The sequence below is a fragment of the Callionymus lyra genome, chromosome 9, assembly GCF_982586985.1.
Source record: "Callionymus lyra chromosome 9, fCalLyr1.hap1.1, whole genome shotgun sequence".
Taxonomy (NCBI): domain Eukaryota; kingdom Metazoa; phylum Chordata; class Actinopteri; order Syngnathiformes; family Callionymidae; genus Callionymus; species Callionymus lyra.
The window spans coordinates 11,255,123-11,281,513 of record NC_141826.1 but is presented as its reverse complement, the minus strand read 5'-3'; the positions used below and the strand labels follow the sequence as shown (position 1 = coordinate 11,281,513).

The 26,391-nt window shown below is 37.3% G+C and overlaps 2 protein-coding genes across 3 annotated transcripts in view; both read right to left on the bottom strand.

Moving 5' to 3' along the window:
• The window catches only part of LOC148071822 (PDZ and LIM domain protein 7-like), a 55,392-nt gene that overhangs the window by 8,732 nt on the left and 20,269 nt on the right, over positions 1–26,391 (bottom strand). For both annotated transcript variants that reach the window (XM_087798598.1, XM_087798599.1), the window contains exons 4-9: positions 17,482–17,509; positions 15,813–15,991; positions 3,470–3,522; positions 2,987–3,221; positions 843–1,023; positions 617–737 (exon numbers count right to left, since the gene is read on the bottom strand). In XM_087798598.1, coding sequence (XP_087654724.1) covers positions 617–737; positions 843–1,023; positions 2,987–3,221; positions 3,470–3,522; positions 15,813–15,991; positions 17,482–17,509 — 797 coding nt within the window. The remainder of the gene's footprint in view (positions 1–616; positions 738–842; positions 1,024–2,986; positions 3,222–3,469; positions 3,523–15,812; positions 15,992–17,481; positions 17,510–26,391) is intronic.
• LOC148071823 (PDZ and LIM domain protein 7-like) lies at positions 9,047–12,736 on the bottom strand. Its single transcript, XM_087798601.1, has 4 exons — positions 12,701–12,736; positions 11,247–11,401; positions 11,065–11,101; positions 9,047–9,617 (listed from the first exon to the last, which is right to left on the bottom strand). Exons 1-4 carry the CDS (start codon positions 12,715–12,717, stop codon positions 9,521–9,523), a joined length of 306 nt encoding a protein of 101 aa, XP_087654727.1. The 5' UTR covers positions 12,718–12,736; the 3' UTR covers positions 9,047–9,520.

Below are 26,391 nucleotides of genomic sequence, written 5' to 3'. Positions count from 1 at the left end.
TGAATACAGTTGAAAATTGTTTGATTACAGTAAAGAAAATTGTTCAATTGCAATTAAAAATGGTTTGATGGTAGTTGAAAATTGTTTGATAACAGTTGAAAATTGTTTGATTGTAGTTAAAATTGTTTGATTGCAGTTAAAAAAAAATGTTTGATTAAAGTGAAACACTCGATTACAATTAAAATTGTATAAAAATGGTAAATAATCATTAAATTATGTCACTTATTTATGCTTAAACTTCTAAATGATCCAATAAGTTTTCTGTGGATCATTATTGTAAATTGACCAGTAAGTCACTCAAACTAAGGGTTGAATCACCCAAAATAACTTTTCAAAAGAGAACAAATACATTTTAATTAAAAACATGTTGAATATCAAAAAGTGAAACTCATTATTTTACCTTGTTTGTGAAATCAAAAATAGCCTTCATCAATCAAGTCGAGGAGAGAAAAACAGGAGAAGAAAATCATCTACAAGAAGGTCTTGACCACGTCTGAATATCTGCGACACTAATATATGTAAATGTGTGATTTTAATCAAGAGCGTTTGTTATTTTAAAAAACTGTGATCATCTGTTTCAGGGTCTATTTTAGAAGATGAAACGCCGGCCGCTCACCTCTCTCACAGTACGGCTCTCCCTCCTCCATGTAGAAGGCCTGGTTCCTGATGGCCGTCCTGCAGGCGGCGCACTTGAAACACTCCACGTGAAAGGTCATCTTGAGGGCGTGCATGATTTCCTGGTCAAGGAGGGAAAGAGGGTTCATGAATTATTGACGTCCATCTCCAGCATCCGAAGGAATCCGTCCACACGCGTCAGCACGTCCACTTCCAGCCGCTCTCACCCCCGCGATCTTCTTCTTGCACTTGGCACAATTGGGGGCGTATCTGTTGTCGTAGCACTTGGTGCAGAAGACGGCGCCTCGCTCCTCGAAGAAGCCGCCCTCCTCCAGCACGGCTTTGCACTGCGAACACGTGAACTCCTCGGGGTGCCAGGATCGTCCCAGAGCCACCAGGTATCGGCCCCTGGAGACACACGGTGAAGATATACGTGAAGCTCGGGGAGAAGGATCTGTTGCTGCCATGATTTACTTTTACAACTGAAGGATCGATAGAAGAGTCATGTTTAAACACAACTTCATATCTGTGAAGTGAATGGAGGCTAAAATGTCATCCTTCCTTCCTTCTTCTATTTATCCACCCACAAACTCAAATATCCTTTCATCCATCCATCCATCCAACAATCCATCCTCAAACCTATCATCCAAACATCCATCCTTTTATCCACCCAAACATCCATCTACTCACTTATCCATCCCTTTTATCCATCATTCATCCACCAAAAAATCCATCTTTTAATCCACCCAAAATATTCACCTACTCACCCATCCATCCTTTCAACCATCATCCATCCACCCAAACATCAATCCTTTCATCCAGCCATCCATCATATCAACCATCATCCATCCATCCACCCACTAATCCACCCTTTAATCTATCAACTGTCCACCCATACATCCATCCTTTTATCCAACTATCCGTACACCCATGGACCCACCCATCCATCCGTTCATCCACCCAAACATCCATCTATTCATCAATCATCCACTCACCCATCCATCCTTTTATATATCATCCTCCACCCAAACATCTACGCAAACATCCATCCTTTCATCCACCAAAACACCCATCTATTCCTAAATCATCCTTCCATCCACCCACTAATCCACCTTTTAATCCATCATCCGTTTACCCAAACATCCATCCTTTCATCCAAAGATCCATACACCCATGGACCCACCCATCCATAATTTCATCCACACAACACCCATCTATTCATCAATCACCCATCCACCCACTCACCCATCTATCCTTTTATATATCATTCTCCACCCAAACATCCACACATACATCCATCCTTTCATCCACCCTAACATCCATCCAAACATCCATCCTTTCATCCACCCCATCATCCAACCATCCATCCATCCACCCCCTCACTTATCGTCATCTATCCATCCTTCTATCTATTATCCACCCATCCATCATATCAACCATCATCCATCCATCCTACCACTAATCCACCCATTGATCCATCACCCAAACATCCACCTTTTTATCCAACTTTCCATACACCCATAGACCCACCCATCCATCCTTTCATCCACCCAAACACCCATCTATTCACCAATCATCCATCCACCCACCCTCCCATCCATCCTTTTATATATCATCCTCCACCCAAACATCCATCCTTTATCCCTGCAAACAGCCATCCTTTCATCCAACTTAACATCGATATATTCATCAAACCTACATCTACCCACCCACCCATCCATCTATTTATTTATCATCCATCTACCCCACCCATCTATCCTTTCTTCCACTCAATCACCCATCCTTTCATCCAACCATCCACCCAACCCATCCTTTCGTCTATTATTCACCCATCAGTCATCTTAAACATCTGAAGCATTTAATAGTTGGACCAGGCCATTGAAGCAGGTGGACGCAGCACTGGAGGTTCAAATGCAGGAAGAAGATAAAGGAGAAGAAGGACAGAGAGGCACGGTGGATAATAGAAGCAGGAAGGGGGAATAAAATAAGAAGTGACATGGAAAAGGTGAGCAGCAGATGTCAGAAGGACGAGGTGAGTCAGACTGCAGATCTGGAGGCGAGAGGAGAGAGAGGGTAAGATAAGAGACGGAGTAAAGTGACAGCGACTCAGCAGGAACTCTCAGGGTTCTACACAAGAATAAATAATTGAGTCAACGGTTTGACTTCCCTGACACACTTTGTTGAGGGAGACACTTTGTTGAAGGTTCATGTTTCCCGGCATAACAAAAATGTTGTTTTTAAATATAATTTTGTGCTCTATTGAAGAAAACAAAACAACCTCAGCTATCATTTCAATGTATGATACTTTTCCTGGAGGTTTTTTGAGCAGCAGAGTTGTTGAAAAAAAAAAACACGAGTGACTTCATCTCACCTGATGATTTTGTTGCAGGCTCCACATAAAGGCGTCCTCCCGCTGTCTACAGTTTCCTGCTGGGCCGCCTGCAGAATTGAGCTGCGGTTCTCCATGGGCGTAGGTTGGACCGCCTGCTGGTGCTGGGTCACCACAGTGCTAGTCTTGTCAGGGTGGAAACGCTCGGCAAAATTAGGGTCGGTGACCCACGGCGGTCGAGAGGAAGGAGGGCGGGCGTCGGCCGCCGTCTTGGATCCTGAACCAGAGAGAGAAAGTTTTTTTCTATGACAACCAACCCGTAAACTCCGGCTCTGACTTTGAACAACGGACGACGAGGGTGGAGGACGCTATAATGATATTGTGGATCCCCCACAGATGTGCGTTGTGACGATTTAATGTGACGTCTTGTTGCTGCTGGTATTGACACTTAATAAGAATCTATTAGATCTCACTGTGGCGGACGCTGCTGGGGCTCTTTCTACACAGCAGCAGGAGAATACTCACCATCTGGCGTGTTTGCAGCCGGGGTCTTGGCAGGTGAAGGAGCTGGCTCCAGACTGAGGGGAGGAAAAATGAGTAATTAGAACATGTAACCCCTGTAACTCCTGAATAAAATGTTATCTTATGAGCAGCTCGGCTGGGAGAATTGGCAAACAGCGTTGCCAAAGAATGATTTTGTTTCAGCAGACGCGGCGTGGCATGGATACAGAATTAGCTGATTGTAGAAAAATAATCTTAAAAATGTTTGTTTTTTACTCTGGAGGTTGACTAGGCCTGCTCATGAGTCTTTAGAAACCATCAAAAGAATAACTAAATACATCAATTCTAATAGATTATTCAGCTCAACACTTTTCTAGTTTCCTTGCATCTTTTTATTCATGTTCTTTTATGACTTCTTGAAAACTTCCTCGACCAAATGAATGACTGCAAGACTTATTATCTATTAGTTTATAATATATTATTCATGAAAGTAAGTAAGCAAGTGCAGCCAAAGGTTTTTTTCATGAACTACATGTGCTGGTCTTATATATTTATTTTAGGAATTAAAACTCTTGGTAAAAATTAGGTAATGAAGGACAAAAAAACAAAATAGAAAAATAAATTCAAATGCAAAGTTGTCATACAGACTTATGGCTATAACTTCATTACCACAGTTAAATTAAGGTTAATCAATTGCACATATTAATATTAACAAATCAAATAATAAATAATTTTACTAAGCCCTGATATTTTGTGCTGTGTTTTCACAGTAGAGTGTCATGTTGATGTGATGGTTCTGTTTTAAACTCTTACGTTAATTTATGTCAGGGTTCCTACAGCTTAAGAAAAGTTCCATTAACTATTTTTAAAATGTTTTGTTACCATTTTAATTTAACTTAAGACAAAAATCACTCGAAAAAAATCACATCACCAATTACTATCTATGCAAGCATGACTTTGAAAAATGTTCTTGCATACGTCGTACACATTGCTTGGTACCTCTTTTGACAATGAAGGACAATGCTCTTATTTAATTTACACATTCCCATGATGCCAGCCAGCTGTAATCACCCCCGCTTTGTTTATACAATGAGTCTGTTGGACATGGAGACTTCCAGGACTGATGACACGCTGAGAAAAACCTCAATGCCAATTGACCAATCACAGCAGAGTGGGTGTGGTTATTGTTAACCAGATTTAATCTCAAGAAAAGTTTTCAGATAAGTAAGTAAGTCATTTGTTATCATTTTCTAATGTAAATATTTAAATTAAAAGACAGTTTTGTACAAACAGACACATGAGTACAATAGAGGTCCAGGATTTATTTAAGAGACACTTAAATCAACACATTAGAGGCCCTTTAAATAATTATATTCTATATATATATATATATAGTATATATATATATATATATATATATAGTTCTGTATTAATATCATTTTTAGTCTATCCCATTGCTTAGGAGATGGTTAAGCGCTGTAATGAAACGTTAAATCACGATGTAAATGAGCTCAAAGGGCACAAAAACAGAGAACATGTTCTAGAAGTGCCAACTGCTGAGAAGTAAAGGTCGTCAGGAACTCATGATCAGCTCAAACAGCAAGTGCTGTTCTACCGTCTACTCAGTTCAGCATAACACATTTTCCAAACTCCATTTATGGGTCTTTTTTCAGGTGCACAGGAAAACACTTCCAGACTGCGGACATGTTGACTGTATCCAGGCGAGTGTTTGCTGGCAGAGCTTTCGCTTAGATAATTTTGCTTTGGAATTAGTGTTTCAGTTGAAAGTGGTTCGATCGCAAACCCAAAATGCACTTTTTTAGCGGCCAAATTATCTGTGAAATCCCAAATGTATTTATTTTGTATTAATATAGAGGAGGTTATCCTTAACCTTTGTGTTGTGTCTGGGTCAAGGCGAAAAAACCTCAACCACTGCATATGTATTGACGGGAGCCAGGGAAGTCATTCATCAAAGCGCCTTTTTCTCAGACCAGTGTCACAGTGTTTCAAAAAATACAATTCACAGTTAAAATACATACATAAAAGGCCAAGATAACATAGAGACAAACATAGCAGCCTCGAGATAATCAAGAAAAAGCCTGCATAAATAAAAATGTCTAAAGATGCTTCTTGAAGGAGTCAGTAGACTCCATAAAACGCAGAGGGAGAGAAAGTTATTTACATTTATATAGAGCTTGTCCAGACCAGAGTCACAAAGCGCTTAAACAATCAAAACAATACTCAATAAAATATATACTTAAAAGGTCAAGACACCACCAAGACAAACACAGGAGTCTAAGATTATCAAGGAAAAGCCTGCACGAATAAAAATGTCTTGAGATGTTTCTTGAAGGAGTCAGTAGATCCATCAAACACAGAGGGAGAGGAAGATCGTTCCAAAGCTTAGGAGCAACAGCCTGGAAGGATTTCTCTCTTCTGGTCCTGAAGCATGTTCAGGAACCATAAGTAGATTCTGATCCACAGACCCAAGAGCCCGAGCAGGGGTGTAAGGCTGGATCAGATCACTGATGGAAGGAGGAGCCTGACCATGAATAGATCTGAAAGTGAGAACCAGAATTTTAAAGTTGATCCTGAAAGAAACTGGAAACCAGGGAAGAGTTTTAAGGATCGGGGAAATGCGAGTTCTTCTACTAGAGCAGGTCAGAATTGTACCTGCTTTTGTATTAACTGCAGCAGCTCCTTCTTGTTTTGACATGAAAATAAACTGTTACAATAGTCTAAACAAGAAGACACAAAAAAAAAGGGATACCACACAATTTTTTCAGGCCTCCGGGTCACCTTGACCCTGAGCTAACACAAGTGTAAACCTCTAAATAAAAGGGAAGGAGAGTTACATCATAGTGAAAGTTAAAAAGCCAACGTGGAGTGTAGACTAAACTGCCGCAGCGGTATTTTAAAAGTTATTAACGGCTCCACTCAGACTAACGTTCCGGAGCAACAAAGTCAAAACACTACCGACAGATCTAGAGATAAGCCCATGTATAAATGTGACGATAAATTCTGGCTTCCTGCAGCAGTTGTCACTGTACCGATAAATATTCCACCTTCAGATGATAGAGTATATTCTGAATAGCAGTTCAGAGTGAAGCTACAGAGTCGACTCAACTTTGGGGAAGAAGGAAAGAAAGAAAGCGGCCTGGAGCGTTGGTGTTTGCGTCATCAACTGTGGCATCTACAGCACACTAATGAAAGATGATGAAACCGTTTCCACCAAATATAATGACACCAAAACAAAACATCTCAACTCGTGACACTCCTTTATTTAGCAGCATCTGTCAATCCACGCAACAAATACAGTCATTAGGCAGTCGTGGCTGCAGCTACTTGCAGCTTGAAGCTATAAGAGAAGAAGTCTATTTCCAAACAGCAGAATCGGAATAATAAGCACATTAAATCCCTCTGAAATTGCAACCGGAAAAAAAAAAGATGACTTGCAGTGCTGGTGACGGAGAAGTTTAATCTTTTTCAAATTAAAGTAGAGACAGACTTCATCACCAGGAGAGTTGTGGGAAGAGAAGGCGGAGGAATTCACAGGGAATGAATGCAGGCTAGATCTTGGCTTGTGGGTTCAAGTAGAGGACACAAAATGTCATCTGCCCTCGCCGACCCACATGGTCGGTCTTCGGGGACCGCACTGAACAAATCCCAAATCGACACTGCGGTAAAAGCCACAACCCCGAAGCTACAAACATCATGTTGCCTTTTTTTTTTTTTTTTACCAAGAGCTGACAATCTTTGAGGTTTGATGGAGTGGACTTCAACCTGCTTACAGGGAAATAGGATACAGCGACCTTGCAGGGTGTATTCCCGCCAGGACCAGCCAAGGTCACACCTTCCTGCCACTTAATTCACTTTTCCAATTCCTCTCCCAGCGTGACGGGTGTACATCATCTCGTCACTCGCAGAGTTGTAGCGCTTTAAGAGGCCTTTGATGTTGACTTCTGAGCATCTGACAGAGGCGCACATTTCATGTTTATCTCAAAATATCCCAGATTTAGGAATTCAATGTGCAGAAAAAAAGGTTAGAATTGAAGTACGTCGCCCTCTACTGTTCAGATAAAGATGGTCAATAGCAACATCCTGAGCTGATCTTTCAAGAAAAGATATTTACTCACTGATATTCATCAACGTCTGGTTCTCTGCAGCAACTCATAAAGATAAAAAAAAAGGTTAATTTGGGCCAAATTAATAACAAAATGTTGGGTTATTCAAATTAAGTTTTGTTTTTAATGAAAGATATTCACATTTAAAGGTTAAGTTTTATTTATTAATTTATTTCATCACCCTCGAATCAACAATTCACACTACACCCATACACTTAAAAATAACATATCAATTTGATATAGAATTCTCTTCATTTATAGCAAAAAAAAGAAAAATTTGGTTTATAGCTAAACAGTCCCCCTGACAGGTGATATTGTAAATAAGAAAATGTAATTTCACAAAAACCTTTTGTGTTTATTCCATTTCATGGGCTTTCAAAAAATGAGGAGATGCACTTCAAATGATGAACATTGTTACTTAAAGTGTAATCTATTATTTAATATATAGTAAATTAAAAAAAAACACTTATGTCCATTTTATCTACATAGCATAAGCATAACACACAAAAATGTCCTTATTTTAAACCAAATCCTTTTTCTTTTCCCCCATTGTTATAATCATGCTTTTAGCATATATTTTCTAATTTCATACAAATCCATATATTACAAATATTCTAATGTGTGCCTGTTCCTGCCAATTTGTATTAAAATAAAACTATGGGTATAATTGGAAATATTGGTCCCTGTTAAAAACAGTTTTGACCAGTGTCAAAACATAAAATAAATAAATAGCTTAAGATTTGGTTGAAATATTTATTTAATAAAATGGGAATTTAGCAATGTAATGGTGAAAATAAAAAATAAAACAAATAGTAAAAGTATTAGAAACTAAAGACAAAAACATGAGATAGTTATTTTTGAAAGTAACATTCATTCTGTTAATAAATAGGACTATTCTTATAATTAAAATCCTCAGATGTGGAAGACTTGGACTAAATCTTATGAATAAACACATATTTCACGGTGTTTATCAAATAATTAGTGTAACTGATGGCTATTAATACCTATATTGTCAACATGGTCAACTACTAAAGGATTTTTCTTACCATCTTTTCATAAAACTTGTCACAGAAATAAGATTTTCACCCATGAAAGCATTTGCTGACAGCTCAAGAAAACATATTTTAAACGGAGACTCAAACTCTAAGATCCATGAAATCTGCAGCTCTAAAAGTTCTTTCAAAGCGTCAAAGCGTTCTCTAAATTAGTCCTTGTAAGTCGTGTTTACAAGTGTACGTTCCTGCTCGTCTTTATATCCTAATTATACAACCCTTTTCTTCGTGAGACGATAAAATCCAACCTCAAACCTTGATCTCTGACGAGACAGCCTTTAAATCCCAACTATAAAATCACAGGATGCGTCTGGTTACGACTTAAGATTTGTCAGAGATGAAGAGATTCTTGAAGCCTGGAAAGGAAAGTGCAGACGTAAGCATGCGAGGAAGAAATAAAGACAGAGAGAAAAAAGGGTGTTTTTTTTTTTTTTCCCCAGAGGTTTTTATATTTTTGATGACAGCTGATAAACAAGTACACATTCATGTTTTCTATCTTTTGAGAAGCACAGAATACGATGAGAGATGAAACCTCGAAAGAGATCAACGTGAAACAGCAGGAAGTGAGAAGGACAGAAGGGTTAAGAGATTAACAATGAAAATAGAATAACAAATACTGAGACTTCCTCCCTTCTCCTCGTTCTTCCGTTTTTTTTCTTCTTCTAAAGTATCACAGTATGAAATGGGAATAAAGTGGCTTCAGAGGGAAATCTTCAACTTGGGCTCAGTATGCAAGGTTCCACTTTTGAGCTCTGTCATCTCAGCTACATTTATCATTTCCTCCTCTTTCTTTCTCTAACGGTTATCAGTCGTCTTCGTCACAAAGTCTTCGTGGTCGATCGTCGTCTACGTCTGGTCGGCCGGGGTCCGTGGGCGTTTTTTTTTCCGGGGACGGCTGCTCAGGATTTGATATTGAGGGCGCGAGCGGACCTGTCGTGATGCCAGTCCCTCAGGCGGGCGTAGCGGGGACTCTGAATCTCGGTCAGGAACTTTTCCCTGACCACACCAGATAGAGATAAGGAGGGGAGATTATAGAGGAGGAACAGCAGGAAGTCAGTGAAAGCAGATTATGTGTGAGTCAGTGAGGAGAAAATTCATAACAGTCCGAATATTGTGGAAGCATCCTTTAACTTTCCTGCTTCGACTTTGGTTTCAACAGCAAAGGAAACTTCCACAATAGAGATGTAACTGTTAGCGAGACATGTTAGAAGACATTGAGAAGATAGAAATGTCAATGTTGCGTCAATAAATACATGTTAGTTATGTAAAAATTAATCATTAAGTGGTGAACAATGTTATTTATTGTCAACTTTTTCTTAATTTGATGTTTGTTAAGGTTTTGTTAATGGGATTGTGACGTTACATATTATTAACCAGACCCGTCTCAGGTTTAGGTATGAGATGAAAGTATATCAAAACTAAAATACGAGTGGGAAAAATAACACACTGAGGTCGTAGATTATCAATTAGAAATGACTAAAAATGTCATTTTATAGTCTTTATATAGAACTAATGAACAAAACTATTTAAAAAATATTTGTTGTCAATCACCTATTGTACGTTTTTTTAATTATTAAACAAGAGAACAAAATAAAATACAACGTTTTGGGTTATTCTACGAAATCTAGTGTGTCGAGTAAATGTCATTAGCTTTAAAAATGTTTCTTAACGTGTATAAATTAAATAAAATTGTTTTTTTTATTTAGGACAATTTCCCAACATTCAAATCAACACCTCAGATGTTAATAAAACTATTTTTCTTTTGTTAACCAAATTGTATTGTTATTTCACAGCTATTACAAAGACACTGTTTCTTTGAGAGACTGATTTTTATTTGTTATAGATTCAAAAAACACTCTTTAAAACTCAAAGTGGAGGTTTTAGGGAGGAGGGCAACTCGATCAGGTCAAGGGAAAGGAACGAAAATTCTAATAAATCCAATTTGATTGAAAATTAAACCCTGTGCATTACATAGTATTTACCAGAGATTTCCAGAATTTCAGCTATTTTTGTTAATTGTAGGGGGAGGCAAAGTTCAATAAGTTGAAAGCTCCAATTTCAACGAAACGTATACCATATTCAATAATAAATCAAAAAGATTTCCAAATTACCCATAATGCACCTAAACTTAGTCTTTACTCTCCTCCCACTTTCTACAGAGGTTTTCAGTTTTTTTTATTTAATGTATCTATTATTAATATGCACTATGTTTAATTTAATTCATGCATGAGGTCCAAAACTATTTTCTTGCAGGTAAACAAAATGTTAGTTACAAAAAAAAAACAAGTAAAAGTAGAAAAAGTTGTCATGTGACTCTTTCATGTGCTCTGATTACTCATAAGATTAAAAATATCACACGTTCAACTTCATTAGTGGCATTTTTTTTCCAAGACTCAACACTGTTTGGACCCGAGACACACGAGCATCTCCTTCATGCTTTTACCTCGATCTCTTCATGATCTCATCATCTGGGTCCTGCACTGAGAGCCAGGAGAGGAACAAGTCAGAACCAAACAAAAACACTGAGGCAGTCAAACACAGCGCGGTCGCCTGACAGTTCCCCGTGAACCCATGTCACTCTGGATCTACTGTCCTTCTACACCCACTGACACCCTCCTGACTTACTGAAGTCGGTGCCCGTGAGCTGTGCCAGGATGCGGAAGGAGCGGGACTGAGTGGTGCCGGTGCGAGGCTGCCAGTCCTCAGTGTCCTGGATCAGCCTCTTCTTGCTGCGGTCGTTGGGGATAAAGCAGGGGATGTTCTCCGCCCTGAGGCCGTGCCTGCACACAGCAGCGTTTAGAAGCGACCACAGCGAGCGACGCCGACCACAAGCAAACAAACACGTCCGACTTCGGCGCTCGTCATGCTACCAGACGACCCTGGCGACCTCCGTCCTGTCAATCAACACAATCCTACTGGCTGTATCTGCACGAACGTTACACAATGAGGCCACTGCTGCAAATGACAGACGACAACTATGAACACAACTGGTCACTTGATACACTACTTCACTACTGTTAAGCGTTTACCCATCCTTTCCATTTTAATTTAAACTAATCATTTATCAAAAAATATGCTAGTTTTTTTAGAAAGACCTTGAAATAAGTTTAAGTACATTTATTACATGACATTATACTGGTGAAATATGATGCAGATGTAATAATACTATTAATACATAAAGATAATAAGAATACTATTAATAATAATAATAATAATAATAAAATATATACATGATGACAATGACGATAAAACTAGTAATACTAATGACTTTTATGATGATGATACCAATAATAATAATTAAAGTTATACGTAAAAACTAAGATTATCTTGTAATTCCAGCAGATGGAGCAGATGGAGCATGAATGCTCCTCCCAAGATGCAACACTAATAGACTCAGGGACTCATTCGTTCCTTGTGCTATTAGATTGTTTAATTCTGAGTTTGGGGGCAAGAATGAAGTGAAAATATGATTATATTCCATGTTAATCTTTGTATCCCTTTCTTTGTTATTTTTAGTTTTTATCCATGTCCTTTATACTTTGATTTTTGTCATTTGTATTTTTGTTCTTTTTATTGAACTTTTTTCAAGTTCTGTTTTATGAATCTATTGTCTGTGTTGCTGTGTGCTGGAAAAACAATTTCCCAAAGGAGACCTCCAGAGGGATCAATAAAGTTTATAATTATTTTTCATTTTTAATTCATAACTAAAGTGGACCAAATCCTAAAAAAAACATTGTACAAATAGATATCATAAATAAAGATTATTTTACAAAAAGTTTAAAGAATTTACAAAATAAAAAATGAAATTTAAGTTGATAGCAGTGAATCATACAAGATTGTTTCTTGTTTGTTTACTTTAAGCTTACTTGACATATGTTTTAAAACGGGAAATAAATTAAAAATTAAGAGAAATATAAAGTGATTTTTGTCTTTAGCAGACAGAAAAATTGCTAAGATATCATTTAGTTTTCTGTTCTCCGTTGAAAACAATCGAAGGATAATCAATTTTTCTCCTGTGTGTAAAAGTCATCATAGGACACGTGATCCCTGAACACAAGATCCATGCACATGCCTCTTACTTAGCCACTTGGTACATCTCATCAAAGTAAGTAGCTTCACCCCTGTGAAGGAGACCAGAGGTCACATGTAACAACTGCACTGAGGTCAGTTAGTGGAAAGAGTTAAGAGGAACTTAAAGATCAATTGTTGCCCTTTAAAACATCATTGGTGTCTTTTCTCACTCGAGGGGTTACCGTTTGATATTATATGCATCAATAACTGATGTAAAAACCTCATTTGAAAAGTAATGAATGGTATAAAAAGTACAGTTAAACTTTTGAAATGAACAGAAATACAAACTGAAAGAACATGTTAAAACGTCGATCCTTGGAATGGTTGCCTAATATTTCCATATAAGAAAATTGAACGGAAAAAACGATTACATTTGTATGGAGTCAGCAGAAAATATAGTTGTTAAATAGAGAAGCATGGAGGTGATTATTATTGTCAGAACTGAAGTTTCAATATTTGTTTTTTTAGTCACTTTTCGCTTGCGTTTTAAAAGGTGAAAAAAAAAAAAAGATGTTACTATAAATTAAATGTCTATTTTATTTTGAAGAGTTGAATCATTTTGACATATTTGGTATCAACGAATGATCATTTAAATAATAATCATTGACACCAAGAAAAATAGCTTATTCCAAAAAAAGATCAACATTTGTTGTTTCTTTGATTTGACTGCATTGATACTAAAGTAAGACCTGAGTTCTGCTTGTATTAAAACATGTGAGTCAGAACCATGTTTAAAATGCACAAATATATTTATGGAATGTGGATAAAAAGACGAAACAATATACTGACTTGTCAAGAGTTTCCATCTGCGGCGTGAGCATGAAGGAGAAAGGGAGAGAAAAGGAGGTCAGGTGGCAGGCTTTAGGGGGAACAGCGGCAGAGGAGGTGTCAACGCATGACATGAGGTTGTGCTCAACACAAGGCAGGAAATTCATCAGGATGCAGAAAACATGCAGAAGGTGACAAGAGACATGCTGTTCTTGTCAGCGAGCTCACTCAGAGAGATGCCGCATTGTTTGTCTGTCAAAAACCCGCCCATTGCCTTCCTGACCCCGAAATATCACTTCTCCCCTCGGAATCCCGGCGGCCATGTGCACGGGTTGCTCTTCTCGGTCACGTAACTGGATGTGACATTTGCCCCGAAAAAAGTTACTCAAATATTTCCTTCAAGGCTCAGGATCAGCAAAGAGTAAATGCCACAGAGAGAGTTTAAAAAAAGAACCACTTCATAAAATTGTTGACAAGAGGAACGAGAGAGAGGAGGGGGAGAAAAAAAAAAGAACGTTTCTCTCGAAAGAGTGACATCTTAAAATCATTTTAATGACATCACCTCTGCGTCTAGACGCATCATGTGATGACACTATCAGAGCTGTCAGTGGTTGTTAACAAATGTCAAAGACGAATCCGTCCTCAAACCATCGGAGCAGAGACGCCGCCACGTGCAGCTTCTCCGGCGGCAGCGACTTAAATAATCCAACACCGGTGCAATGAAAAGTTGCCAGAGAACTCAGCAGAATTTATGAGTGCGGCTAAAAACAGTATCAGACGTCCTCTCGCTGATGGCTGCCGTCTAGACCACCACAGTGACCCAATATAGGAGGAGCAGTGAGTGACACTGACCTTAAAGGCCATCGCAATTCTGTCAAAGTATGAATGTTTAAAAGAAACATTTGAATATATTTTCTCAATCTATACAAAGATTAATACACAGTAAAATCTTTAAGAGAACTTGGTTCAATTAAATCTTTTTAATATCGCAAATGTGAGTGAACTTTTTACACTCGCATTGTCAAACTGTGTGTGTGTTGTAATTAATACTATGGGTGTGTATTTGCGATACGTAATCCGATACAGGAGCAACGATATATTGCAATACTGTATGAGCAAGGATATACTTGTATTATTGACCAGGTTATTGATTCTTGACAAAGTTGTTTCTTTTTTTTTTTTAAACCAAAACATGTCCAAACATCAGCTTCAAAACTACTGGAGTCGACTGTATCCTCTCATCCTCAGTCATCGCCGGTATCTCACGGCATTTCATTGTTGCCTTAGATGCAAAGGACGTAAATGACTGTTGCCAAATAAATAACATAAAACATAAAACCTGGTTTGATAGCCAATAAAAAATAAAAAAAATCTAAAAAATATATATATATAAATAAAATGGGGGAATATATCGATACAGTTCTGTTGAATATTGATATAGTAGCTTAAAAAAATATATCGTATTTTCTCACACACATAATTATCACAGTATTTTTTTCCTAAGTTTTGCTGAACATGAAATGAAACGAAAATATTTCAATATATTTGTAAGCAATGAATTGAAGCAAAATATTTTACATTTACAGAGTAAAATACTTTTGTTTATGGACACAACATGAATAGTATTGTTATTTCTTATTTATTCCTTCCTAAAATCTCTCAATGAATCTTCATAGATCACAACAAGGTTTGGTTTTTAATATAAACTTTGATCAGGTTTTTAATCAATGTTATACTGTCAATTAGGAGCATCGAACTCACACAAACCTTTTTCATCAATCTAACTCGGTTTGCTGAAAATTATTGGCATTGATTCCGAATTTATAATTTCAAACTTTATTATCTTGGCGTTTGTCCTTCATCAAACTCCTCTCCATTGACATCACTCAAATCTTTATAATGTCACAATAACAACATGACCATTAATCTACTTCAATCAAGCTGAATATTCAAAAATGTATTGTATTTTAAATGTATTCTTTTGTTTTTCATTTTATATAAAAGCACCCATTTTACAAATATTTTAAATATTTTTGAGGGGAAATACATACCAACAAAAACAACAAAAGTCCTATAATAAAAGGACTATAGTTATATTTAAATAGTTATATTTATAGACAAGTAATGAATAAAATAAATTAATATAAAACCAAATTTCTTCATGATCTTTGACCTAATGAGGGCCACGTCAATACAGTGAATTAAAATCAAACCTTTGCACCTCGTCTCATAAATGTCACTTTCATAGTTGACCTAGTTTTCGTCAGTTCAGTGCGACACGGAGAGAGTGCGAGGTAACAATAACACCTCGTGGGTAAAAAAAAAAAACGTCTTTCAACACGCATCACCTACCCATTCTGCGTCTGCTGTGCACTGGGCCGACCGTGAGCGCCGCTAAGTTTCGGCGAATAGGCCACAGGTTTAACGGTCGGTCCCGGCGCACCGGCGGCGAACGGCCGGGCGATCTTGTTAATGGCGGCGCTGGGAGCGAAGGAGTACTTCGGCTGCACGGACGCCGGGCCGAGCGAACCCTGAATTAGGGGGGAGCGAGAGAGACACACAACACAGCAAAAGCGTTCAAAGTGCGGTTAGAGAAATTCAAGTGTCGCACAAACTCGACACATCCCTCGGTTTCCCTCGCTGCATTCTAGGATAACTCCGTAAAGCGGAGCTTTGTCAAAGCCTGCGGGGGTTTTTCGCTGCACTGAAGACGTGCCCAACAAGTGTGAAGAAGCCATTTTATTTGTGTTGGCAGTCGACCAAGAGTTGCCAAACTTTTCTGCTTCTGCTGCTGAAGTCTAAACGCCTGCAGTTTATACTCGACACGGTGTCAGCACATACAAGATTTTCTTCCCTTTGTGCTGCTCACAGAAACTGCCATCACTCCAACGAGTAGAGTTTTAACAGTTGGTTGCAAAAGTCAGGCTTTGTCAAGTCTTTCCCATTAATGAGGCTCGGAGAAATAATAAAGGAGACTTGTCAAACTCTTATATTTGCTAGAATGTAGACATTATATACGTTTTATTATTGATTTTATTTACAAACAAATAGCCCGATTTATGAAAAGTTTATAGAAACTAAACGGTGCTAAAATTTGAATTTCTCATGGAGGTGAAACAACAATTTGAGTCATAATTTATTGCAGTATTTCCTGGTTTGCAGCAGAGATTAGTTGCTGGTAAATATGTAATTCTGTTAGAAAACATTTATTAAAAATTAATAACAACCCCCACTACTTTTCACTTTTAAAAGACAAAAGCAAACTTTTGTTTTAGACGCACAGAAATAGAAAAAATAAAGTATTTAATTTTATTCATTAGTACTTGTGTATTTTATTTCATTTTAATTAATTATTTATTTATATGTCATTTCATGGCAATGCATCTTGTTTTATTTAAATGTATTGTATATTATTATTGTATTTTCTTTTATTCATCTTTTTATTGCATTCATATTATTTCGGTTTAATAAATTATTCAAGCAATAAAAGTTTTCCAATTCTGTCTGAAAAGCGTTTTATTTTTGAAAATTTAAGTTAATTAAAAACTAAATATGAAACAATCTTGTTTCCTCAGGTTTCTGCTGATTCAGCATTATTATTATTATTATTATATAGTATTTTTAATGCAATTAACTTTTTTGGGGGGGTATGTTTTTATATATAGGCTTGTGTGTTTAAATATTTCTGGTTCTGGAGTTAAAAACAATCCAGAGCTTATTGGTTAGCTTCTCCAAATTATAATAAAAACACGTAAATAAATGGATAATAAACAAGCTACATAGAAAGTTAATAATTGAGGAAGAACTCAGTGTACAAAAGAGGACATGCCAAAGCAATGTTCTGATGATTTCACCCACTAAACTGCTCATTTAGTGTTGAGTGTACACAACACACAAACACACACCCTTGAGTTCTATCACACGCGGGTTAATAATAATAACAGTGTGAGGTTTCAGCAGCAAACATGTCAGAGCAGGCAAGTGTTTACACAGAAGATAGAAGGAGGTTAGAGATGCTTACCTTCTGGTCTTCACCTGTTTTGAATGCTCTGTGGAAGGAGAGAAGAGTTTGATCAGTCCTTGAAGGTATGAAAAGAACAGGTGGCACACACTGTTGTTCAAGAGTGAGGAGCACTTGAAAATAAAATCTTGTTTAATAACAAATTATTAAGGGTTTGGTTCCTGCTGGGAGCGCAGCAGCACTTTCATCTCGGCTTTGAACTGGAAGTCACAACTAAAATATGTTGCGGGGGCAGAAACTATCTTTCTCAGTTTTGACCTCTCGAAGTGGTGCAATCCTGTTTTGTCTCGTTGAGATTTAGAAAAGGTCGCTCGGGCTTTCATCTCGGGCAGACGCTCAGCTTCACGATAAATTCCATCACTGAGGGGCAGACCTAACATCGCTGACGGCAGCTCCCTCAGACGCTCCAGGAAAAACCTGCTGCCGGGCGTCTTTTTTCAACCTGCACTGAGAGGAAAGAAACTATAACCGAGTCCTGCTGCCCTTGAAGTCCAACCTGCGAGTTTTACAGCTCGTTTTACGCTTTTTCGGCCTTGATCACCGAAGCTTCTGACCTCGGTCGACGATCGGAAAAATTGTCCATGTGACCACAGAACAGAATAAAAAAAAACCGCTACATGTATAACAAGACTTTCTCAAAACGATTAAACTGTGACCTCAAGTGAGAAGTTGTATTGATAAATTACGATTTCAATAAAAAAAAAAAGTTCAAGCTTGATCTTAAAGCTCTAAAGTTGGACGGCCTTGCAATAAAGAACTTTTTTAGAAGACTATTCAAACACTAGAAGATGAATTGAATATCAGCATCAATCTTGTCGCTCAGTTATAAGTTAAGTTGGAAAGAAAAGTACTAAACTATTGAAGAGAAAAGTTGCATTAAAAAAACAAGAATTTGTTAATAATTGTGCTCTAAAGTCTATATCTATATCTTTGTAGGTTCTTGATCAATGTTCATTGATAATTCCTTATATTTATACCCTTAACAAATTCAAATCCATACAATTTCTTCTACCTTTTTTTCATAGTCATTTAGATTTGCTAATATATTAATGGACATTTTATTCTCCTAACATAATTCATTAATTTGGTATTAGTATTCATTTTAATCTAGTATTTTGCAATAAATTAAATAATGGGAGTAGTAATGCAGAATTTCCATTATCTTTTTAACATATATTTTTGGTTATCATTTTTTATTATTTCTATTTGTGTGGCGAACCACAACTTTAAAACTGAAGTGAAATATATAAATGTTTTGCCTAGAGTCCAATCAAAGAAATTATATATATATATATATATATATATATATAAAATGTATTTAATTATTGTTTAGATTTATTTGATAATGCTTCTATATATATATATATATATATATAAAATGTATTTAATTATTGTTTAGATTTATTTGATAATGCTTCTATATATATATATATATATATATATATATAGCTATTTTTTAACTTCAGTCTGAGAGTTCTATTTAAGAACACCAACAGAAACAAACGGATAAAAAACAAAAAAGGCAAACATTGGCTTCAAATTAACTCTGGAGCTAAGTCATATGTTCTATATCTTATGGTCTTTATTTCAATTAAATCTGTATAAAAGTAAATACAATTTCACTTCTATTTAAGAACACCATCAGAAACAAAGGCATTGGCTTCAAATTAACTATCTTCAATTTTTGTCATAGCATTTAATGACTTCATGCAAAGGTGCTTCTAAGAAATACCGTAGAAGAAAAATGGTCCAGGAAAGAAAAATACCCACAATTTAAAACTAAGTAACCATCACTCAAGGCGAATGTTTTTTGTTATCAATTATTAAAATAATTTGAGTTGATTTTAACCATAACTTTGAAGGTTGAGAAACGACATTTTCTCAGTTTTATTTTGGCAACTATATCAAAAATTCAGATTTTATGTCTCTTTTGAAATGTATCTCCTTGATTGAAGGGTCACAAGATCACATTTACCTTCTTGTTCTCTACTTTTTCTTTTCATTATCGTGGCTCTTGTTATGTTCTAAACACAGCACCACCGCTTTGCTAGACATAAAACATGATGGAGAGGTGGTTTACAAAACAAACATCAAAAAAGGTCACAGCTTCACCATCATCATCAGGGGGTTTTTTTTCCCCCAGTGTCGAACTCTAGCTGCAGTTTTCAAATGACTTAAGTCAATTAGAATTCCTCCGCACAATAAACAGGGAGACATGGCATTGCTAACACAAACATAAAGCTGACCAGCAGTTCATCCTGGCACAAAGCGGTAATGAGGCGGGGGCCCTGAACACACCAGTGACGCGGCCGCCCTCATTGTCTCGGGCCTATAAACACGCACAATCCAAAACAATGGCTGCTGCTCACTGCAACAATGAGTGACAAATATGTACTCATGTCGGGAGCTGGAGTGAGGCCACGCTGACGTGTCCCTGCCTGTCGCACACTGCAGGGATGACGAATGCAACCGTTTCCATTTCATCTGAACTGAGCTGGATCTTGTGAAAAATGTCTCCGTTTGTTCCACAGATGACAACATCATGAGGTTCGGCGGGTTCAGCTCAAGACCTGATATCATCGCAGACATGTGATGATTCAAAGCTGGGGTTTTATTGGCCCGTCGGTGAGGGAATAATGAAGGAATGGGCTTCAGTCTATGACTCGACATCAGTTCAAAAAACGGTCAAGTTGATCATTTTTATACGGATAAATGAAGCATGAGATTCTAAGATGCGCCATCGTCTTCAGCCCTGAGATGAGTCCCATCGATGACAGACTTGCACTCTATTGCACATGTCCATTAATGTGGCCCGCCTGAGGGTTGTCTCTAAATCAGAGTAGATTTGTATGTTCATGTTGATATTGTGACCTATACAGATGCCAGAATATTATACTCAGCAAGTATCAAATAATCTGACAGTTTGTTGCATATGAAACAAAGTCTATATTTACCAAAGAGTGCTTAGCCCTTGTGTTATCTCAGGGTCAAGGTGACCCGAAGGCCCAAAAACAAATCACCTTGACCCAAAAGCAACAAAAGGGATATCTAAAAGATGTTTGTTTTCAGGTTTTTGGGTCACCTTGACCCTGAGATAAAATGAGGGTTAAAGATGCCCCCCCCCTCGTGTGATTGAGTTTGTCACTCAAAATGTTAGTATCCATCCCAAAAACTGACTGACTTCTGTGTTTTTTTGGGGGAGAAAAGCTAATTTTGAGAGAATGCGTTTTTTCCCAGTTTGGCATGAATACTGATTAAAACTTGAACAATATCCTCATAAATCCATCATGACGAGGGCTGGGTATCGAACTTCTTTTCTAACACCGACCAAAATGTAATCAAAATTTGATAAGAAAAACTGATACCGACTGTGAACATCAGATTGATTTGTCACTTGTAAGCAAGTGTTCTTTCGCACTGGAAAAAACTGTGTAAGTGGAAACTAACAAAAAGCGGAAAAAATGAAAGATTTGCACTATGTGTAATGAAATTTAGTTTTTCCAAGAATTGATTGTATTTGATGGAATTGGATTGATATTGTTATCAGAAAAATGATCGTTCAGGAACCAGTATTGAAGGTATAAGTATTGGAATATTTGGAATCTATTTCCAGCCTCAAACAACCATATGGATGAACAAACCACTCATCGCAGTTCAAGTTAGTCACACCCAAAGTATCTTTAAAAATGTTTGAAGGAACATTGTTGATTTGTGGTACACATTTTTTTTTTTTACACAATTAATAGAAAAATACATCTAAATGTATGTCTGGAGTAGTTATTATATCATAGTATTTACACTAATACTAGTATTTTCATACTTTTTTCCCATAAAGAAGACGTTTACCAATGTTGCGTTGCCAGCTCAAGATAAATGTGTTTCTTCATGCGTTTTAAACTGAAAGTTAAACATTTGTTCTTCATGACGATTAAAAGTCAGGTGAAGCAGCTGGCCGCCAAACATTTTCATCTCATTTTAAAAAGTTTTGGACATCTCTTCAAAAATCAATTTGCTACTCGGACAGCTGCACTGTGGATTGACTGGTCCGTTGAAAAATAAAACAATGTTTCACAAAGGAGAACTAATTGTGTTCACAAGGGGATTAATCCATGAGTGGATCTTCATCGTTCACTGATTTTCTTCGTCACAAAAGCGTCTTGAGTCTTAATGTCAAACTGATAAATGTATCCTCAGATATCTCTTCTAATAACCGTTGAAGGGCAAAGTGTGACGAAGCTCAAGCCTTTGTTTAAATGCAACACTTTAAAAGGAGGACAAGAAACCAGAGAACAATGTTGTAGATAATGGATCGATTTAAAACCTAAAAAAAAAACAGGATTTCTCAGACCTCAACATCACAATGAAGTGTGAAGAGAATGCGATTCTCTCTGCTAAAGTTTAACGCAACAACAATTGGATCCTTATGTAGCTTAGAATACACAACTGCAACAACAAGCCATGTCCTGACAAAAGAATACAGACAAAACAAAACAACAAGAGATTCGAATATTTTCATCATGCCAAAAGCCACAAGTGGTTTTTGGCATAAGACGCCAGCATCTGGAGGCGATCAAGCTCATGTTAGCCAGAACTTTGGAGCGTTTTTCAATCTAGATGACCACTCGTCATACTGGCTATGAGATCATGTTCAGGGCTGAATTATTTTGATAATGAAACCTTGGCTTGCAAACGGATGTTAGATAAAAATCTTACACGACCACGAAAACAGAAACTCTCATGCAACCACTAACATTGTTTTAAATATGACGTCCATGTTTCCTCAGGTAACTAACTGAGGTTTCATGGTCTGTGTAGAGCACAGGCGGGAAATTAAATTACCCAAAAGGCCACATTATATACCGTAACGAAGGTAAATAGGTTTTGGGAAGTTGCAGTGTAACCTGGTCAAAGGAAGGAGATTCAAAGGGATGCAGAACCCCCACGGAAAAAAAATAAATGTATTGCGATAAAGGAGCTTTCCTGTATTTTAGAGAAATTTGTTAATTGTTCGGATGCAAAAATGGGGGCAGATTTACTTATTTACTGTACTTGTGTTGCAGTGTGTCCTGTTAAAAAAATCATGATCTTTTTTAACTTTATTCTTACATAAAGTGCACTCTGAAAGGTTATAAATAAATAAGATTTAGATATCATCATCATTTCATCATCATCATCATTATTAATAGCCTTGTATTATTTCAATAATACAAATTAAAAGGAAATAAAAAAATGTAGCCAACTTATATCACTGATAATGTTTTCAGGAGCACTGTATTATATAATAAATAATTATGTACAGGTATTTAACGGAAAAAAAACAACATTTACTATGTATGCTGAAAAAAAATTATACATATCTAACGTCTGCACAAATTTGAAATTCAATTTTCTTTAAAGAAACTAAGGGAAATACTGTTCCATGTTGTGCGTGTTACTGTTCCTTTAAGAGGTGTAGCCTGAGACAGGTAAATTTGGTGCCAATATGCTCTTATTTGCGCTATATAAATACAAATTACTTACTTATTTAAGGTTCATTCTTACCGTTATAAGGCAAACTAAAATAAAGAGCTGCTAGTTTTTTACTTGCGCTTTAAGAAAACGCTATGAAACATGTTGATTAAATGCCAATATTTATTCATATTTTCTCAGTGAGCCACATCAAGGGGGTGTAAAAGCCGCAGGTTAGTGACCCCTGAGCTAGGATTTAAAATAGGGGTTGTTTGAGGACATATTATTCCCTATTTGTTTTTATTAAAATATATAAGGCAATGCCACCAAATCATGGATAACTGTAAAAATCAGTTGTATACTTTCATTCACACTTTATAAGGGCCTCATGAATACAGGTAAATGGCCACAAGTCTCCCCTCGCATCGACAGGTTGTACAAGAACTCTTCCTTTTCCTCTAAAAATCTCAGTTTTATCAAATTCCCTCACTGATACAAGGTTCCAAATAAAACCTAAACCTTTGCAATAAAACAACATCAGATGATCACTGGACCTTTTTTTTGGGAGGAAAAAGGAAGCAATAAAACAACCAATAGACCGTATCTCATCACTGCCCTGCTGTCCTCGCTTCGCATAAAAGAAACGGTGGATGGCGACCAAGATAAGAGCAAATAAAGCTGACAATAACTCTTCACCGGGAAGAAGTGTTTCAGGAAAACAATGTTCACCTGCCCCGCACAGAAATCACAGCAAACCTTTTAGAGTGAAGAGAGCATCCATTAGGGGAGATAAAGAAATAAAAAGAAAGAAAAGTGGCTTGCTTTTTAAAAAACTGGATAAAAAATAAGTTTCTGGGCGTTCTTCGCTGCTTCAGAAGGAGTGAAGACCATCATTAGGTCAAAATGGACTCCGCTCTTGTAACCTCTTGTTCGTCAAGATTTCCGATGAAGGAGGACTTTATTATGTAATAACTTTAAAACATGGTCATGAGGAGAGACTTGCTGCATCTTGGGGAGGAAGATTTCAACATTTGATACATGTGAGTGAGTCAAGAGAGTTGGGTTTAATGCTCATTTGGATATGAAGAACTATAAGTCAGTGTTTAAGATAAGATAAGGAACAAAGATTATTGATGACAATAATTAAACAGAGACTTCCTACAACAAAAATGAGTTTGGTGAAGAGGACAAACACAGATAAATTCAAGATAGATGGAGCCGCCTAGATATAAAATACAATATCATACTTCCTGTAAAATCTTAAAATTGTTCTGCCGCAACTATTATAAGGTTTTGGCCCCTCGTGTGATTAAGTTTGACACCAATGCTCACTGTGAGTGCAGCCAAGAGACTCCTCGTTATCTTAAGTTAAAGTTCACCAATTAAAGCCAATCAGTTAGTTTTTTTTAGAGAAGCCCTGACAGCATTGGATCGCAGCCTTGGAGGAATAATTACTGTCAGATGATGTTTCGTTGTAGAAGAAATTCCCACACAACACAAAAATATTCAACACTTGCTGACAGATAACAAAAACAGATGTGTCAAACTAGCTCACACAAGGGGCCAAATTGCTTTTGCAGTCAAGGTCGCCGGCTAAATGAAATGTGTATTTATTCAACAGGAAGTCTGATTGTGAACCGTAAGTAATGTTATTGTACGTCTGCAAAAAGAATCAAAAGAGATTTAGACTCGATTTTAAGGGGAAATGAAATTAGTTTGTGGTAAACTGGAGTTCCATCTGGATCCAAAGTATTCTTGAAGGATTCATCACTCCTTGTCCTGATTGCTGGAGTGAAGCTCACCTAACCTACTCTCTGTCTACCCTATGTTCGGCAGGTGGCGCACAAGCACATTATAATCTGACTAATAAGATAAGATAAGACATAACTTTATTTGTCCCCACAGTAGGGAGTTTGAACAGTAACAGCAGCACAGATCACGTAATTATTTACAGGGTATACATGAAAAAAAGAGAATGTATAACACTGAGCTGACATATTTAAAAAATGAAAAAAAACACACTTAAACAATAAATAAGTAAGCACAATAAAGTGCACTAAACAGTATATGCATTTGGACACTCAAAGTTTTTGCAATTTTTCTGGCCGACTGATCTTAATTTCTAAAAGTAATGATGGTCATTAATTTCTCTTTACTTAGCTGATTGTTTCATCCCATAAAATGAATTTAGAGGTTGTCCAATAGGACAGTATCAAACTGATTTCTGCACAACACAACTAATGGTTCCAACCCCATTAACAAGGCCAGAAAATTCCACTAAGTAACCCTGAAAAGACACACCTGTGAAGTCAAATCCATTTCAGCCGACAATATTCTGAAGGTCATCAAAAGAATGACAAAAGGAAAGTTTATTGGAAGCACTCGCAATATTACCTGGAGCACTTTCCGTTTGTGTAGCACGTTGTTGTTTAGATGTTATTGACCTGCTACAAACAACCTTGAAATATAGACTTGTTTAAGTGTTTAAGGAACAATTTCTCATGTGGAGGCTTCAATACAAGATGGATGTTACAGACGAGCAGTAGGGAGGTATTTGGATTTTTTTAACTGTCTTTTTGGAAAAAGATGACTAACTCCAGAGGCTGTAATAAAATGGAGTTACATTTTTACTTTACTAAGGAACCGATTAAAATAACCGCAACCCTTAGTCGACATTATGGTGAGTAGAAAATGGGTGAATTTATAATTTTGAGTGAACTATTACTTAATAAGACCTTAATTGAATCTGCATTTGGCACCGTTTGTCCTCGACTTGTACGCACTGCAACAGTAATGAGGCAAAAGAGGGGGAAACACAGTATAAAGGTGAACTGTTGTGCAGGAACATCATAAAAATGATTTGTTCAGCGCTGTATGTTGTGTAAAGGAGAAAGCTGAGAATGTTTACATTAGTCTTTTTTTTTAATGTTGCGGAATAACAGAGCCGTCAGCCCTGATTCACAGCAGATCATGCGAGTGTAGCGGTCGGGTGCTGTGTGTTCCTGGCCACATCTCAACAGGATCAATCACGGTGCAATGACTGAGGCCAGCGAATTACACAGACAAAGGCCACATCTGGCTCAGGTAGAACCTGACCCCGCTCACCCACAGCCTCCCTTCGGCGCCGCATTTATTCTGGCTCTTATCCCATCACCGCAGCGCCCTTCCCTTCTTTTTCAACCTCGAATCCAGCCCCGCTAACACACACCAGCGACGATGCTAGGGTAAGTATCATGCGTGACCTCTCCGCGAGATGGAGAGGAGAATATGCAGCATCAACCATATCTTGATGGCTGCGGCACTTTCTACAGAGAAAAAAGCTGATCCGTTATAATCTCAAAGCAAGATGCGGAAATACTTTCCAGTCATAAATCACGGCCTGGCAACCCCGCAGAAATAATGTGTAACACTACCTCTTAGAGCAGAACCTACGGAGTGTATTCCTGTGTAGTTTATTCCATA

Coding starts and splice junctions, on each gene's coding strand:
- LOC148071823 (XM_087798601.1), bottom strand. Junction 11,102..11,246: donor GCTCACGGGCACCGACTTCA/GTAAGTCAGGAG, acceptor CCTGGCTCTCAG/TGCAGGACCCAGATGATGAG. Junction 9,618..11,064: donor GAGATCATGAAGAGATCGAG/GTAAAAGCATGA, acceptor TGGTGTGGTCAG/GGAAAAGTTCCTGACCGAGA.